Below are 17758 nucleotides of genomic sequence, written 5' to 3'. Positions count from 1 at the left end.
GTGCCACTGGTTGCTTCTGATCTACCTGGTCTAGGCTTTTGAGTCCGCATTTCAAAGACTCAGCCTATGTATTAAAAAGACTCAGTCTGTTTCAAAAAGTTCGAGACATACAATCAATTTTTCCCCTCATATTAGTGATTTATATGACTACGCTTTAATAGGAGTGTCCAAAAACACCATTCCCACCACCAAGACTGTCCCATCCCACCCACCCAGCCCAGGAAGCGGCATGTCCACCCTCCCCTTCACCACAGGGTTTTTACTTTGGTGCCCTAAAAAGTTGTATTTTTATCAGAGCACTGCTCAGCTCTGGCTCACTTTGGTGCAGGTGATTGAACCTGGGCCATTGAGCCTTAAGCATGAGTCTCTGCATAACCATTGTTATCTATTCCCTAAATATGTTTATTTCAGTTCTCCTTCAAATACTAAATAGTGAAAGGCAGAGCTTCACTCTGGGGGCCCCTAGCCTGACAGCCCTGTGCTCTTGACACTGAGCTTTTTTCCTCGAGCCCAACAGTCATTTCTAGAGAAAGCAAAAAAAGGTAGTATTTTTTTTTTCCTTCTCCAAGGACTTATTTCATGCTTTTGGACCGCAGCTGTGAAAACCTCCCTTACTTCTCCCCCTAGCTAGGGTAAGGGTCATAAGCACTGTACCTCTCATGTAAGTCTGTCTCAGTGCCCACTTGGTATTTTTCTATATTCCTCCATGAGGATAATTTCTGGAACCATCCGTTCCACCCCAATTCCATGGCTGCCAGTTCTTAGCAACATCGCCCCGCCAGATATTCATCAGGATGCGGCATCATCTAAGTTCATTTCCCACGTCTACGCTCGACCGGACCTGCCAATATACACGGATATCTTCGCCCACCCTTTCCAACGCTTGACGTCTCGTCACCCAATCTGGTCCCCTATGCCTACACTGAACTTCTCTGTTCCAGACTCTTGGAAACAGAGTTGGCAGTCAGCTGAGGTAAAGAACAAACACCTCATCACAGACCCCTGCAAGCGTCAACCCGGCTTTGACCTAACACGTAATGATTGGGCCCTCCTCAATCGCTATCGAACAGGCCATGGCTGGTGCACCGCTATGTTCCATCGCTGGGGAGCCAGAGACGACCCGAACTGCCCCTGCAGCTACAGACAGACTATGACCCACATAGTCAACGACTGCCACCTCTCCAGATTCAAAGGAGGTCTCGAAACTTGACATCAGGCTCAACCTGACGCTGTTGACTGGCTACGGAAGAAGGGCAAACGTTAGAAGAACTGAGAAAAAAAAACAACAGGATTTTTTTTTTCCTTTACAAAAATAGTGATATAAACTACACTTCAAAAGAAAGTCATTTTGAATGATCTAGTTTAGAGGCAAAGAGGAAGGGGGGGTAAAAAAAAAAAAAAGGCGAAAATGTACCACCCAAGATAAGGTAAAAGGATTAGGAGCCAGGCAAAACAAGCAAAAACCACTAGTATATCCACAGGCCCTTTGAAATATAACTAAAATATGCCTACTAGCTATCTACAAAATGGAGGACCCCCCCCCCAACACTTCATGTACACTGTTCCAGCCTTTAGGTCCGTGACTGGTCAACAATTTGACTTCGTATATTAACTCTCTTTTCAGCCACCAGGTTCCAGATGCTAACAGGATGCGACCAGACTTCCCTGGACAGATAACCCCACTAATATGTCCTGGAGCTCTGCTTCCCCAGAGCCCTTCCCCACTAGGGAAAGAGAGAGACAGGCTGGGAGTATAGATCAACCTGTCAACACCCATGTTCAGTGGGGAAGCAATGACTGAAGCCAGACCTTCTACTTTCTGCATCCCACAATGACCCTGGGTCCATACTCCCAGAGGGATAAAGAATAGGAAAGCTGTCAGGGGAGGGGTTGGGAATGGAGTTCTGGTGGTGGGAATTGTGTGAAGCTGTACCCCTCTTTTCCTATGGTTTTGTCAATGTCTCATTTTTATAAATAAAAAATTAAAAAAAAATATTAGGAGCCACTGAATCAGTATTACTTCATGAAATAAGCCAGGGAGAGGCGTGAACAGACTGTGGAGTGGCCCGGGAGATGGTACAGTGGATGAAGCACGGTACTCTCAAACATGAGGACCCGAGTTCGAGCCCTGGCAGCACCTGTGCTAGAGTGGTATCTGGTTCTTTCTCCCTGCTTTTAAATCTTAAAAAAAGTTGTGGATAAATGCACTGCATACAATATACATTGCACAGACCTGAAAGACTATAAATCAAAGCCTAGCCAGTCTAAGAAAAATCACTCACACGGCATTTTATAGGCAAATGTTTAAAAAAATATTTTAATAAGCATATTCAGAATGGCAGACAGGGAATGGGGAGAGGGCATTAGTTTACAGTGCAAAATTACTATGCATAAATTTAAAAACGTCTAATTTATAATTTTAAATGTCTATTTAAATATTACTTCAATTACATTTCCAAGCTCAACATGTTGAGCAGAGTTGCAGATTCTGAAGAAGTCTGTTGGAAAGCATCACAGAACAGAATGCCACTCCGAGTGACAACAATGAAAGCGCTTTGCGGCGTCGGGTTCAGGGTGGAGACATGAACAAAGGCTTCTCTTCCTGATGTGATTTGTTGAGAGTTTTCAAGTTATGAAATGTATTAGATCTTAAGCAAATGAAATTCATGATGTTACTAAAAACTTGAAAGTAGTGCAATGACTTAACAGAAGTCACGGTGGCTGCATTATGAAGAACAAAGCACTATGTACAATAACCTGTATGGACACAAAGCACATCGAGATATAGCTTTACAAAGAGCGGAGCAGTGCGGATTATAATAGTGGAATGTTTCTTGTAGGCATACTTTTGAAAGGTAAAGAAAAGTGTGACATTTCCTAACGTACATGTGCCTTATCTGCAAACATGCCTGAGGATTTACTTACTGTTTAAGTGTTCCTGTAAAACTGAGTTTGCAAGAAGTTTATAAACCTAACAAAATACATGTACCAAAAAAAAAAAAAGGTGAAATGACAACATAAAAAAAGCACAGCTGCGCTATTCATTCGCACGGTCTCTAGGCCATCTTTGACAAAAAGCTAGGGTACTTTGGATTTGCTTACAAAGTGGATTGTAACCAGCTACTAAAGCTGCCATTCTGGATAAATTAATGTTCTATGTAAAACAAAACAACAAAACTCACATTCCAAAACACTTTCACCCCAAATTTTTATTTACTTGGGTTATGTATGTAAAATAGTGAATGTCCATTATATGAAGTCAAGTGTTATAAAGTGACTTTTTAACACTGTTTTTGTGGGAGGAAAGTTGTTCACATTGGTGAAGGGAAAACAGTCTGAACATATATTAATACTTCCCGGGAGTAAGGCCCAAACCATGATTTAAGTGCAAACCTCTACCCAGCTGTATTACACAACTGAGCTGAGAATAAGATCACAGACCAGTTATTTTAAAAAGGCATCTGCTCTTGAACTGATGGCGGGAGATGGATCATAAAGCGTCGGGGGCATGCCTGCCTGTGTGATACAAACAAGAATAGTTAATAATCTTTCATAAAAGTTTGGATATAGGTCGGTCTATCAGCTGTATAAAAACTACATATTTTACCAAATTTGCACTAAAAATAAAATGGCACTCTTGCAAGGCCATGCAAATAGATGACCCTATCTGGAACAACACAAGTCAACGGTCAATGCATCTGATTTTATCCTGGAAAGAACTTTTCTAGCTTCATTACTGTCTCCGCAAATCAATGTTGTTGCTTGCCAACTCCTTCTGAGTGCTGACATCTAAATAGTACTTGACTTTTCTTCCCTGTTTGCTTAATGCAGAAATGGGAAACTTCATAGTGCATAGAGAATAACTGAACGGGAGGGTTTGGCAGCATGATACATTGAAACTCTCAAGTCAACATTAAATTCTATGTTTCAAAAGTAAATTTCAAGCTTAAGGTAAATGCAAAACAAATTATGTAATTTAAGTATCATGCTTAATTTCAGAATTCTCAAACTGTAGAAATTTGGGGGAAAAAAAACCCGCATAATTTCCCAATACTTATGAATGTTTGTACCACCTGAATAAGAAACATGACTTAGTTACTACACAAACACTTAAAAATTCATTAGAAAAACCTTAGCAAAATAAAAATGAAAGCTGACAGACTCAGAATATCAATTCCTCTCATAAAAGTTTACCAACTGTACAAGTTAAGAAAATTATACAAGCTTTTGTATTAAGAAAGGACAGCTCAGTCAAGACATAGGTACTGTAAAAATCTTTCAAAGGCTACAAAGAATCTGGAAAAATACAGAATGTATTTCTTAAGCCCAGATAAGAATATGGAAAGACATCATTGATGTCAACAATTTTACATATACAAACCTGACTTGGTTTATTTTTAAATTTCTATATATAAAAAAAATCATGCTAGCATAACTTTCAGGATTCATACGGGTTTCCTTAATGACAATAATACTCAATTTGCATGGAGAGTGAAATCGTCTGTTATAACAGACATTTCAAGGAGCTTGGAAAAACTGGTGGTGAAGTAGAGATCTGAATTTGTTCTTCTCCACCATGAAACCAAGAAACAAGTACTTACTTCATAGTGAAACCTTTTGCATTCATACACCAATGAGAAGGTATATAGATCTACTGAACAGCTTTAGTTCACTGAAGTTTACCAAGCTATTTGTTGAATCCTTAAAGAGGTCTTTGTGGTTTTAAAGTAAAGAGTCTGCAGAAGCAGAACTATGAAATCTTTTTGCTTAAGTTAGGACTCAACTCCGGTTTTTTAAGTATTAACTGCTGCACTTTAAAATCAGCTTTTTAAAGGTAACCCATCAACCCTGAAAATTTTCATCACACCAGAATTTACTCCAAAGGAAGTAAAATTAAGCCTAGCGTCTAGTCATCTGTATTTTCAAGGTCTTCAAATTTTCCATGTGAGATCGCTTCTTGGAAAAAATCCGAAGATCCTGGACTCTCTTTCCCATTGCTGTTCACCCTTCGCCTTTTGGCAGGTCTCTCGTTTTTTTCATCGCGGTCATTTTCGTTTCTTGCAGTAATGTGAGCAAGTCTTGGGTCAGCGGTAAGGTTATCGGCTTCAAGACCATTGGTATCCGTATCTGCGTGAAGTGCTTTCTTGCTGTGGCTGCCTGGGGGTCCGTTGACATGTGGTACTCCGACTTTTACTTCTTTGTTTATTACTTCACCTGGTCCATTGGATGACACTCCTAGTTGGAAGGAACACAAATCAAAATGCTGATACTAAAAAGTTAAATTTGTGAACCATAAAAAAGCTATTGTATAGCAACAGTTTATCAGGGAAGTGAGGTTTTGTCAATACATCTACAAAGCTGAATTCTAGTCCTATTTACTCACTAGCTACCTGACTTTAGTAAGTTGGTCATATTCTTCGTACCTGGCTTTCACCACTTATATTTTACCTTCCGGGGCTGTTGGGAAGAATTAACGGAATTTAGCACTACGTGATGCCGAATGGGCAACATCTTCACCAGCAGTCTAGAGATGGTAAGAAGATCTGTATGAATCATTCACACCTAGCTCTAAGCTCTCTGAAGTCATGTTACAGAAGGTTTCTGAGCAGAGAAGACAGCATGCTGGTTATGCAGAAAGTCTCATTCCTGAGGCTACAAGGCCCCAGATTCAATGGCCACCAAACCAGAGCTGAGTGTGTGTGTTGTTTTTAGTTTTCCATGTGCAATATAAAATGACCTGCCTCTTTATTCTTAATACTGTTAAGTTTAGGATGATGCTTTTAATAATGTAGAAAGCCAATGATTACAATACTCAACAATGCATTTGAAAATGCGTAACATAGGTTGGGAGTAGACAGCATAATGGTTATGCAAAGAGACTCCTGCTTGAGGCTCCAAAGTCCCAGGTTCAGTGTCCTGCACCACCACAGGCCAAAGCTGAGCAGTGCTGTGGTTTAAACACACACACACACACACCTCTATACTAGGTGAGAGTGTAAGTATTTAATCAAAGCAAGTAACAGTAACAAGATCAAGATAGAGCTGACTGCTAAATGGGTTAACACCAAACTTGAGAATATTTAATATAAAACTTCAAACACCGTATTTTTGCTTAAAGAAAATAGTCGGGCCGGATGGTGGTGCACCTGGTTGAGCACATATGTGATTGTGCAAGGAAGGACCCAAGTTCGAGGCCCCAGTCCCCACCCACAGGGGGAAAATTTCATGAGCGGTGAAGCAGGGCTGCAGGTGTCTGTCTCTCTCCCCTTTCACCCCCCCTTCCCTCTTGATTTCTGGCTGTCTCTATCCAATAAATAAAGATAATTTAGAAAAAAAAAAGTCTACTTTTGCCTAATCTTTTAAAAAATATTTATTTCCTTTTGTTGCCCCTGGTGTTTATTGTTGTAGTTATTATTATTGTTGTTATTGATGTCATCGTTGGTGGACAGGACAGAGAGAAATGGAGAGAGGAGGGCAAGACAGAGAGGAAGAGAAAGATAGACACCTGCAGACCTGCTTCACCACCTGTGAAGCGACTCCCCTGCAGGTGGGGAGCCGGGGGCTCAAACCAGGATCCTTATGCCGGTCCTGGCGCTTTGCGCCACCTGCACTTAACCCACTGCGCTATAGCCCGACTCCCCCTAATCTCAGAATTAAAAAATCATAAATCCGTTCTGGGTGAGACACATACTGATGGAACAACTCTGTAGGAGAGCTGGAGAGTGTGAGGAGGCCACAGTTACTCTTCAGACTCTAACATACAAACTGAAGCCTCGTAAGAGAAAGAAAATTAGACCCAAAAGTTCCTTGACTCAACAACACCTGAGAATCTTGGCTGTAGGCACTTAAGTGTGAGTGACAAGGTGCTGAGTAATTTGTTGGTAACGTATAAATACTCTTTACATTCTCATCAAATTGTTTAACGGGAGGAAAACACAAAATCAACAAAAAAGAAATAACTTCGTGTGATGAAACAAACAGGACGGTCAAAGTTGTATCGACTATGAATTTCCACGCCTAGTCCTAAGGCCTGAAGCTTCTCATTCTAACTCAGGTATCCTATGTCAATGAATCGTACCAAGAGACTGGCTGGGGTGGAGGGGGGTCTTCAGCAAATGAACAAAACATATTCACCATGTCGATGCCCGTGACTCTACATGGCAGAAGCAAGGTGCAATCTTTCAGTGTTCCTCTCCAGCTTGGCAGCGGAAGGCGGAGAGGCTCCTGGACCCTTCACTGGGTCCTCCTCAAGGCTGCTCTGGCAGCATGCAGGCGGGGGCAAAGCTTACTCTGGGACTTAGCAGTTTCCTCCCAAGCAGGAGCGCGAGAACTTTCTCCTTTGTGCTCGGCAACTACCTAACCCAGAAAAGTCACCTTCATTTAAAAATAGGAAACAAAACAATTCTGGGTAGGTCTTGCTAGTGAGCAGTGGCCAACGTGTCAACGTGTACTTTGGAACAGTACTGTAAGAGACTCAAACTCACTGGCATGCTTTCTGCTCCTCAGTTTCATGGAGATCAAAACAGAAATGTGTAGGATATGAATACACAAGCCAGCAAGCTACTTTTTCTTTGTCCACAAGGTTTACTGTCGTAGAGAGAATCAAAGCCATACCTGTACTACTTTTCAACTGGATGTCTGAAGCACTTTTCTGACAAAGTGCTTTATGCTCTCTAAGTACTGGATGACAAAATGTACTCTGATATGAAATGGCTAGAACTTCACTCCACTCTTGGAGTCACTCACATATATGTCCAGGTACCTCAACAAGGTAAGCAGAGTGAATCTCCTACTGACAGAGCACTACTTCTGCCTGTCTGTCACTGCAGGAACGCATGCAGGCACGCAGATTCTGGTTCCACCCACTCTTCCCAATACTTTTGACTTCTACTTTGGAAGTGTAACAGAAACCCAAAGACAACTTCCCAGTCTCAGGGAGAAAAGCATCCCCCCTCATGAAGGAGAAGCGGAGTGAGTGCTGGGCGGCCCTCACCATTCTGGTTGCCGCTGCTCAGTGCGCTGTCATCTTTCTCAGACTGGCTGCTGCTGCTGTTTGAAGCTGTTGGGGGAGGGGACGGCGCCCGGCTAGAAGCGGCACTCTCACTTTCATCCAGCAGGCGGTCCATGTAGTCCCTTCGAATCAAGAAAGGAGAAAATCATGAGTTTCTCCTATTTAAAAAGTTGGGAATCAGAAACAATGGAAGTTAAATTTAGAAGACTTTATCGACAAATACCATCATTTCATTTTCTTCATCCCAGCGTCTCATTTACCCCATCAGAAGCTCAACAGTTCACTTAGAAAGCTTTTAGCTACACGTCTGTAGGGGTAATGCGCAAGATTCTATAACTAGCATATTTACAGGTATATGGGAATTTTTAAATTATACACAAATGTTTGTTATGGTTCAATTAAAACTGGGAGATATCCAAGTGGAGGGGTTGGGATGATGTGAGTAAGAGCAGAGGAGAGTTTCTGAACAGATTCAGGTTGGAATTTTAAAGTTCTTGAAGATTCTTCAACGACTATGGCAATACCGAACAGAAAGTAGGCATCATGATGAAACTATTTCCCTGGTGCTTCTGGGTATCTCAACAGAGCTGAGCTAAAAAGAAACTAAGTTCCTGGGCTTATTTTCTCTGCAGATCGTTAGAGATAAGAAATCACTTTCCAGGGGTTGGGCAGTAGCGCAGCGGGTTAAGCGCAGGCGGTGCAAAGCGCAAGAACTGACTTGAGGACCCCGGTTCAAGGCCCAGGATCCCCCCCTGCAGGGCAGTCGCTTCACAGGCAGTAAAGCAGGTCTCCAGGTGTGTATCTTTCTCTTCCCCATTTCTCTCTGCCCTATCCAACAATGACATCAATAACAACAACAATAATACAACAGTAAAACATGGGCAACAAAAGGAATAATTTTTTTTTTTTTAAATCACTTTCCCGGGGTGGGGGCAGATAGCATAATGGTCATGCAAACAGACCTTCATGCCTGAGGCTCCAAAATCTCAGGTTCAATCCCCCACATCACTGTAAACAAGAGCTGAGCAGTGTTTTGGTCTCAAAAAAAAAAAAAAAAAAATCACTTTCCCCAAAGCCATTCCTGGACTATAATGGCCATGGGGAGACGGTTGTACTACTTCCCACTGGGCTGGGGTTAATCACAGCAGCAGTCTCTGTCAAGCTCAGTGTCTACTACAAAGATATTCAGAGCAACCTCTCTAGCATACGTGGCTGTTGTACAAGGTTTATGTAGTGTTTTAAAGACTATAAATTGCTATGAAGTCACAGAGATAAAGGCCAGCAAACCATGACCTCTGGGCTGGCCATCTGTTTTTATATTTTACAGCAACACAATTATTTCTACGCAGTAGCAGCAGTGAGAGCGAGAACTGCACAGCCTGAAATACTCAAGCTGTTTACAGAAAAAGTTTGCCAACATCTGCAATGTAATAATTACCTAAAAGCAGGGGATGTATTTTACTACTGTACCAGGGGTTCCTAAGTGGTACATGGAACACAGTAGCATAAAAAAAAATACATTAAATACATTTAAAAAAAATTTTAAATCCCTTTAGACAAGCATGATAAAAACATTATAAATGAAACAGGGAGTGTGGAAACACTTAGGACTCTAGTGATAGTTGGTGTAATGACCTAGCAGAGAATTAATCGTAGTTAAGAATCTCAAACTACATGATCATCACCATTCTCTGGACCATGGGGGTGTAATAAATACAGACATGGTAACTGGTCTCAACAAGTTTCCAACAGCCTGAGGGAGGGACAAAACTAACACACATCAAAATTGTTTCTGGTGGTCCGGGAGGTGGTGCAATGATAAAGTTTTGGACTCTCAAGCATGAGGTCTTGAGTTCAATCCCCGGCAGCACATGCACCGAGGTGACGTCTGGTTCTTTCTCCCTATCATTCTTCATGAATAAATAAATAAAATCTTAAAAAAAAAAAAATTGTTTGGCTAGAGACTACTCGATTAAATATCCCACATGTAATTTTCCTCATTTATAGTTGGAAGAAATTAAATCTGACAGTCTTCAAAACCCCTCGAGCTTTACGGCAGTCATCATAAACACACAACCATGACATAACGAAGTAGAGGAACAGAAAAATGAGCTTGACAAACGTCAAAAGAAACTCCAGAAGTGAAAGATGATAGGAACTAGGAATATAGGACAAGGGACTGAGGAGAGAATCTTTGTTTGGTGGAATGAGTAATACGAGGATGCTAAAAGTCAACCCAGTGGAACATGGGGCCAGGTGGTTGCGATCTAGTTGAGCACACCAATTACCAATTACCATGCGCAAGGATCCAGGTTCAAGGCCCCCAACCCCCACCTGCAACTTTATGATTTGGTGAACAAGTCCTGGAAGTCTGCCTGACTCTCCCCCTTTCCTCTCAATGTTTTTGTCTCTATCCAAAGTAAGTAAATAAATAAAATCTAGAAAAATTCCCCGAGTGCAGCCAGGATGCTGTGTTGAATTTCTGTAAGGATTAGAGGCATCCAGAATGCTTAAGATTCATGTAGACCATTCAGATAACCAGAGCCATACTGAATAATTTTTATTTAAAAGATTATTTGCAAAGTTGTTACAGTCAAATCAATTTGCACATGGCATCAATTATTCAAGGTAGTGAGCATACATAGATTACTCTGGATTCCTCACAGACTGTTTATAGGCAGAAAAGGGGTAAATGTGCTTCATTCTGGTGAACAAGGCAGGCACCCAATGTAACAGAAAAACAACTTGCAGAATGTGCTGTCACCAATAAACTTAACTTTGTATTTGTAAAGCCACTCAGACTGCAGCCATACTATTGAGGAGCAGCAGGTCCTGGAACAAACTAAAAACGATCTTCACACCTACAGAAAACCACAATTTTCTTCTCATCTGGAAAACAATGGTGTCTTGGTCACAGCTGCCTAGAGGCACAGCACAGCTAACACAGCTGTGTTATCAGGCAAACAGCTTTTTCAATTAAGGAGGGGGGATGGGAACCAACTTTATGCAAGAACAGAAGAGATGTAAAAACCTCTGACATTCTTATCTGGGGGAAAAGCCTTTGCTCTCTTCACACCGTTCCAGGGTCAACTCAGTCTAAGCAAGGAAGGGACACGAGGTCACTTGAATCTGTGGTTACGGCAGGCCAGCCACAGAACACTGAGCCTATCACGGCTGCCAGTACTAAGTGTCTCCAAAAAGCTTTCAGGAGCTAGGGAGAGAGGACCTCAGAAACTCAGGTGCGTTTTGTGGTACAGCCCTACCTAACCTGTTGAGCTTGACGGCACAGAGGACCACCTAAGCCAGCCACAACACTTCCCTTGGTGACGCTTTCTGAAAGTGAAAACTGGATGAACCATGGGTCTGACCCAGCATGGCAACTCTTAGGTTCTTACTGCTGATGATGACAGACTGCCTGCAGTAGTTCATGTGTGAACATTATTTCTGAAATGGGCGGAAAAAAATGAAAGATGCTACTATTGCTTTTCCCTGTAGAGCAGCTTGAAAACGATTACGATATACACTGAAGAGCAGAGAGCTACATCTGATTGCACATCATTGCACCTCACTACCACCAGCCAATAATCCAGGGAAAAATTCACAAGTCTTATCCGTAAGCAATGAGTTAAGTTCGGGATGGTGCTACAGACGGGATTCACACTTGCCACTGTGTGACTGTGACTAATAAGGGACGATGCAGGACATGCTGTCCCAAGGACAACCACATCCATTTTAGCCCCCTTTTAAAGCATTTTTGTTTTGGATTTTAGAGTGTCCCATGCTCTGAGGAAGTACCTAGCAAAGAGACACCTATAAATGAACGTGATCATGGGGAAAAAAACAAAAAACAAACAAACAAAAAAAGCAGTCAAGTATGCATATAAGCACAACTCTGAAAGCCCTTTGGCCTTAGGAATCTTTACCAGTAAATAATGACTAGGTCAGGTCATCACTTAGCATTATTTTATTCCCCAAACAGTAAAATTTATAACCAAGGATCGTATGGTAGAATTAAAAGTTCATGGGCATTATATAGAGTGACTCTTGAAACAGAGGGTCCTGTCCGCTTATGTACTCGTTGAACAAATCGCCTGTGGTGAGGACAATGTTTTTCACTCCAAAGCTAGTACAAATGAAGCTGAAGAAATTTGGTTGGTGGAAATATCAGACACATAAGAAAGGTATTTTGCAAAAAAAAAAAAAAAAAAAAAGTAAGTAACAATCCCTACTTCCACAGCTTCCATAGGGGGAAGCTTAAGTTACTCTACTACTAAATATTTCTGTTAAATGATTGTAAGAAATCATCTAAAGAAAAGGGAAGTTCTCAAGTACTGTTCTTTCCTTTGTAGAGAACTGTAACAACGTTGTCGCCTGACATGACTGACTATAGATATCCCTGTTCCTTCCACTTCACTGTGTCTCTAAATCTTATTTTCGCTATTAGGATCAAAGGTAACTTAGATAAATAAAAAATTTTATTCCTCTGCAAAGGGTATATGGCTCTGTAATTTTAGACAAGACAGTCTGCTTTCTAACTACGTTTATTAGATTAAAATCATATGTATTTATACTGAAGAAATATACTTTATTTATTTATTCCCTTTTGTTGCCCTTGTTTTATTGTTGTAGTTACTGATGTCATCGTTGTTGGATAGGACAGAGAGAAATGGAGAAAGGAGAGGGAAGACAGAGAAGGGGAGAGAAAGAGAGACACCTGCAGACCTGCTTCACCGATTGTGAAGCGACTCCCCTGCAGGTGGGGAGCCGGGGGCTCAAACTGGGATCCTTGTGCTTTGCGCCACGTGCGCTTAAGCCGCTGCGCTACCGCCTGACTCCCAAAAAATACATTTTTAACAAAAACATGCTTTCACAGCTGTTTTGATTGCCTCTTGGGAATACCTACCGAAAACTTAACACACTAACACTTGGCTTGGATCTATCTGCTGCCTCAAATAATATGGGTCATGGGTTATAATGTTTTACAAATATGATCTGTAGTTTATAGTGTTTTTTAGACACTGAAGTCTAAATGTCATTGTGCAAATCAATTCAAATGTCAAAGACTTATGCTACCTATAAAAGATTGTATAGTTACTATATAATACTCACTTAAGAAAATACTAGGAGAGGTTAACAAAAATGACTTGAAAGCAAAAGTAAACTCACGTTACACCAGGATGAAGATTATATTTCTTTTTCCCAAAACGAGTTTGCTGAGCAAAGAAATCGTAACGTTCGGATTTTTTCCACATGTAATAGAATGCTACGCATTCACCAACTGACCTTGTTCGAACCTACAAGAAAACAAAGACTTCTTTTAAAAGATTTATCTTCTTAAAGGCGTTACTTCCTGTAACATTTCTGAACTCTGAAAGCAAACGTAGCTGGTCTGAACTACTATGTGGTGCCATGTATAAAACACACCGTTGCAGTATCTATGTTAATCCCAGGAACATACTAATACCATGACAGCAAGCCTGCAGTATTCAGCATCATGCTTTAGTTTCAGGTTACAAACTTTTGAAAATATACAGGGAGCTGACATTTCGATTGAAACAAGTGTAATAAACAGCTTGCAAGTAATTTTAGCCTGAGATCCTGGGAAGGCTACCTTTTAAGTTGCCACTGAAGATTCTTTGAATAGTTCCCAAAGTGAAGCTGGCTGAATTTAGTTTCTAGAAATGTTAAGACTATTCCAGTGAATTCAAAGATATTTTGATAATGCTACCCACTAAATCACGGCACCATGCCTATTTGTGGACCTGAATGATTGATTCCCCCTTTATATCTCTGCTGTATCACGTGGCTCCCCAGCTAACTTGATGACGCCTTGTTTTCCTTTGTATGCTTTTGTTTATTTTATGTTGGATGGAAATTGAGAGGGAAGAGGGAGACAGATCGCCGGAGCACCACTTTACCACTTGTGAAGCTTTCCTCCCGCAAGGGGGGGGCCTGAGGAGTCTGAACCCAGATCCTTCGACACTGCAATGTGTGCGACCCACCAGGTGTGCCACCACCTGGCCCCGACACCCTGATTTCCTTTCCCAACATAGTCGTCGTCACCTTTCTCCTTGCTTGCCCTTTATCACTCTAGCCCACGCTGCTCTAAGACTGAAAATCACCAGAGCTTTATCAGAAAAAAGATAGAAAGGGAAGACAGCACAGAACTCAAGTTTAGGGCATGGAGGGCTGGGCTGAAGCCCAAGTTCATGCACTTGACCAACTGGGCCCACTGATCAGGTGAGCTATCATGCTAGCCCAGCTGTATTTCACTGAGAACAAAACTAGATTAAGCTTGCCTAATAGAACTAACTGACTTTTAAAATCAAAACTTCAATTCCAGTTGTACAAGTGAAATCTTAATACTTGAGCTGATACTGAAAGATCACCCTCACAGATAATTACAAAGATTTCTGTAGGGTTGTTACTGCTGTTAGATCAACTTATCATTCCAGCAGCGCCCCCATGGGGAGCCTAGCAAAGTAAGGTGGCCCCACCCAAACAAGATCCAAGGAAACTTCTATTTGAACTGTCGTCCCTTTCAGACATGAAACGGTTTTTCTATGTCTTTATAATCAGAGGCATATATGATCTATCATTAATGTCATGTGATCCTTTCACAGACTTTTAACTCAAGCGGACATAACTTACTAAGATGCTATCTTTAAGCTAGTTTGCAAGACCCCCTGACATTTATATTTGCTAAAAACATGCTAAATCTAGCTTTCTGCATTTAAACTTGCTTCTCTTAACCTCCTACAAACAGAACACACTTTCCTGTACTATACAACTGGGTAGCTACGACTTATTCATACCCTATTTCAGTTTTTCTCCTTTAAAAAAATAGAACAAACAACAACAGTGCCGTGCCACAACTTTGCTGAGCTCCAGCTTATGGTGTCTCCATCATAAGCCAGGGAGTCTGGGAGCTCTGCTGGCCTCAGGCATGACATGTATGTTGTGCTACCAATGGCACTACCTCCCTTTGTTGGAGCCCAATTTTAGTTTTAAGAAAATTAAAATTTAAGACAGCTCCCTGACAAGGTTTGAGGCTCAGCATCTATGGTAGTGCCAGGGGACTGCGAGGGAGGTTCAGTGCGGTGTTGTCTCCTTTTACCCACACGTGAATCAAGAAAAATAAAGTGGTCCAAAGATGCTTAAGTTATACATGCACGAAGGTAAAGCTCAACACACAGAATTCTAAAATCTGTAAGTACTCACATATTTCTTTAGGGTATAGCTATCACTGATACTACCAATAGGGAATGGTGAATGATGCTGAATTTTGCAGTGTCAAATTCTAAAATTAGGGCTGGTGAGACAGCATAATGGTTATGTCCATGTCTTTCATCCAGAGGTTCTGAGGTCCTGGGTACAAACCCAAGAACCACCATAAGCCAGAGTTGAGCACTACTTGTATATTTTTTTCTTTATAAAATTGTTAATTTATTTGATAGAAAGACAGAGAAATTGAAAGGGGGAGGGGAGAGAAAGTGAGACAGAGACATAGACAGAGACGCCTGCTTCACCACTTCAGGAGCCTCTTCCCTGCAGGTGGGGATGGAGCTTGGACCTGGGTCCTTGTGCGCTGCCTAACGTGCACCCATGTGCTCTACTGCCCGGCTCCTCGCTTCCGTGCTTCTCTCATTAAAATAAGGGGGGAAAAGTATCTAAAATTATAGTCATATAAAACAAAACTGACCTGCTGAAGCAACCGTTGGAGAAATTAAATCTTTTTTAAAATTTCTTTTTTAGAAACTATTTTTTTCGCTTTTGCTGCCCTTGTGTATCGTCATTATTATTATTGTTGTTATTGCTGTCATTGTTGGATAGGACAGAGAGAAATCAAGAGAGATGGGGAAGACAGAGGGGGAGAAAGACACCTGCAGACCTGCTTCACTGCCTATGAAATGAACTCCCTACAGGTGGGGGAGCCGGGGCTCGAACTGGGATCTTGATGTCGGTCCCTGCGCTTTCTGCCATGTGTACTTAACCTGCTGTGCTACTGCCCAGCTCCCAGGGAAATTAAATCACAACAAAAATTAAATACTATTTAATTTTATGATGGCTAGGACATAGGAAAATGTGAAAAAAAAATGTTTACTTTTCAAGATTGATTTTACACACACACACACACACACACCACCATTCTGGTATCTACAGTGCTGGGGACTGAACCCAAGGTCTCAGGAATTCAAGTCTTATACTCTAACTGCTGACCGAGCCCCATAGGCTCTTAAAATATCTTAATTAATGTCATTTAAATGTAATGTAAATGACATGTTAAAAATGTCTTAAAGTAGGGAGTCAGGCGGTAGCACAGCAGGTTAAGTGCAGGTTGTGCAAAGCACAAGGACCGGCATAAGGATCTCAGTTCAAGCCCCTGGCTCCCCACCTGCAGGGGAGTTGCTTCATAGGTTGTGAAGCAGGTCTGCAGGTATCTCTGTCTTTCTCTCCCCGTCTTCCCCTCCTTTCTCCATTTCTTTTTTTTATTTACCAGAGCGCTGCTCAGCTCTAGCTTACGGCAGTGTGGGGGTCCTCTCTCCATTTCTCTCTGTCCTACCAGACAACAATGACAAAAATAATAACTACAACAATAAAACAAGGGCAACAAAAGGGAACAAATAAATATTTTTAAAAAATGTTTAAAGTTTCAAAATCGTATCAAACTCCCTAAAATCTGTTGCCAAGTTCACAGAAAATAGTTACAATCAACTAGGCACTTTTTTTTAACACACTTCCTATAATAACAATGCTTATCAAAGTATTAAAAGAGTATAAATCTTAAAAAGTATACATTATGTATTGAAAACAGCTGCCTGACAAAGATATACCAGAAAGCCTAAGCATATATTACATAGTGATAATACATTTATTGTTATTATTATTTACTGCCACCAGGGTGCCTGCACTAGGAATAAACTGCTCTCAGTGGCCATTTTTTTCCTTTTATCTTTTACTACTTGATAGATAGGACAGAGAAACAGAGAGGGGATAGGAAGATAGGGAGAGAGAAACAGACACTGTAGACCCGCTTCACTGCCTGCTCCTATAGTGTGGAGTGGAGGCTTGAACTTGGGCTCCTGAGTGTGGCAGCATATGTGCTCCCTACATGCCCCTACCCTACCCTACCCTACCATAGCCTACCCTACCCTAACCTACATTACCCTACCCCTACAGAATGCGTCAAATGATTAGACAAGATATAAGATGATTTGGGTTGCTAAAGTGAGACTTCTTTTTCCCTAAAGGAGAGAACATATTACTTACTTTATTAGCCTGAATCAAATGAAAATCTTTTCCATAGGCCTTCAGTCCTTGTTCAAAATTTCTACACTCTTCCTCTGTCCAAACTGATAATTCCTCTGACAAAATGAGGGGGGAAACTGTAAAGCAATATTCCACCAAGTTGCATATAACAAACAATATTGCAAATGAAAAATGTAAAACAAACAAAAAGTGTAACTTGATGTTAACAAGGAGGGGACTGTTTTAGCTCTAACACTCATGACTGCAAAGATAGTGCAACACAAAACTCCTTATTTAATGAAATTCTGAATTTGATTTCTAACTCTCCAATCTCGCTATAGGCTGTTTTCTTTTTGTGTCTTATGACCCCACAATATATACGGGCCACCTTCAAATTCCTGAAGCCTGCTGTGTCTGTCTCACAGGAGACACATGTGGCCTGTGGACATACCACCCTGGACAGGCCCACTCTCGTCTGACACGGTTCCTGTTGCATTC

The 17758-nt window shown here is 41.3% G+C and overlaps 1 protein-coding gene across 11 annotated transcripts in view; it reads right to left on the bottom strand.

The window, feature by feature from the left end:
* Positions 1 to 2288: 2288 nt before the first annotated feature.
* The window catches only part of MIER1 (MIER1 transcriptional regulator), a 56969-nt gene continuing 41499 nt past the window's right edge, over positions 2289 to 17758 (bottom strand). For 5 of the 11 annotated variants that reach the window (XM_007528240.3, XM_060206379.1, XM_007528243.3 and 2 more), the window contains 4 exons: positions 17282 to 17376; positions 13178 to 13305; positions 7994 to 8133; positions 2289 to 5235 (listed from right to left, as the gene is read on the bottom strand). In XM_007528240.3, coding sequence (XP_007528302.1) covers positions 4907 to 5235; positions 7994 to 8133; positions 13178 to 13305; positions 17282 to 17376 — 692 coding nt within the window. In that variant the 3' untranslated portion in view covers positions 2289 to 4906. The other 6 variants (XM_060206378.1, XM_060206374.1, XM_060206375.1 and 3 more) reach the window with 2 other exon arrangements.

This window comes from Erinaceus europaeus, chromosome 13 (assembly GCF_950295315.1).
Source record: "Erinaceus europaeus chromosome 13, mEriEur2.1, whole genome shotgun sequence".
NCBI classification, from domain to species: Eukaryota; Metazoa; Chordata; class Mammalia; order Eulipotyphla; family Erinaceidae; genus Erinaceus; species Erinaceus europaeus.
Note: the sequence above shows the minus strand (reverse complement) of the source record. Positions and strands in the feature narration are given on the sequence as shown.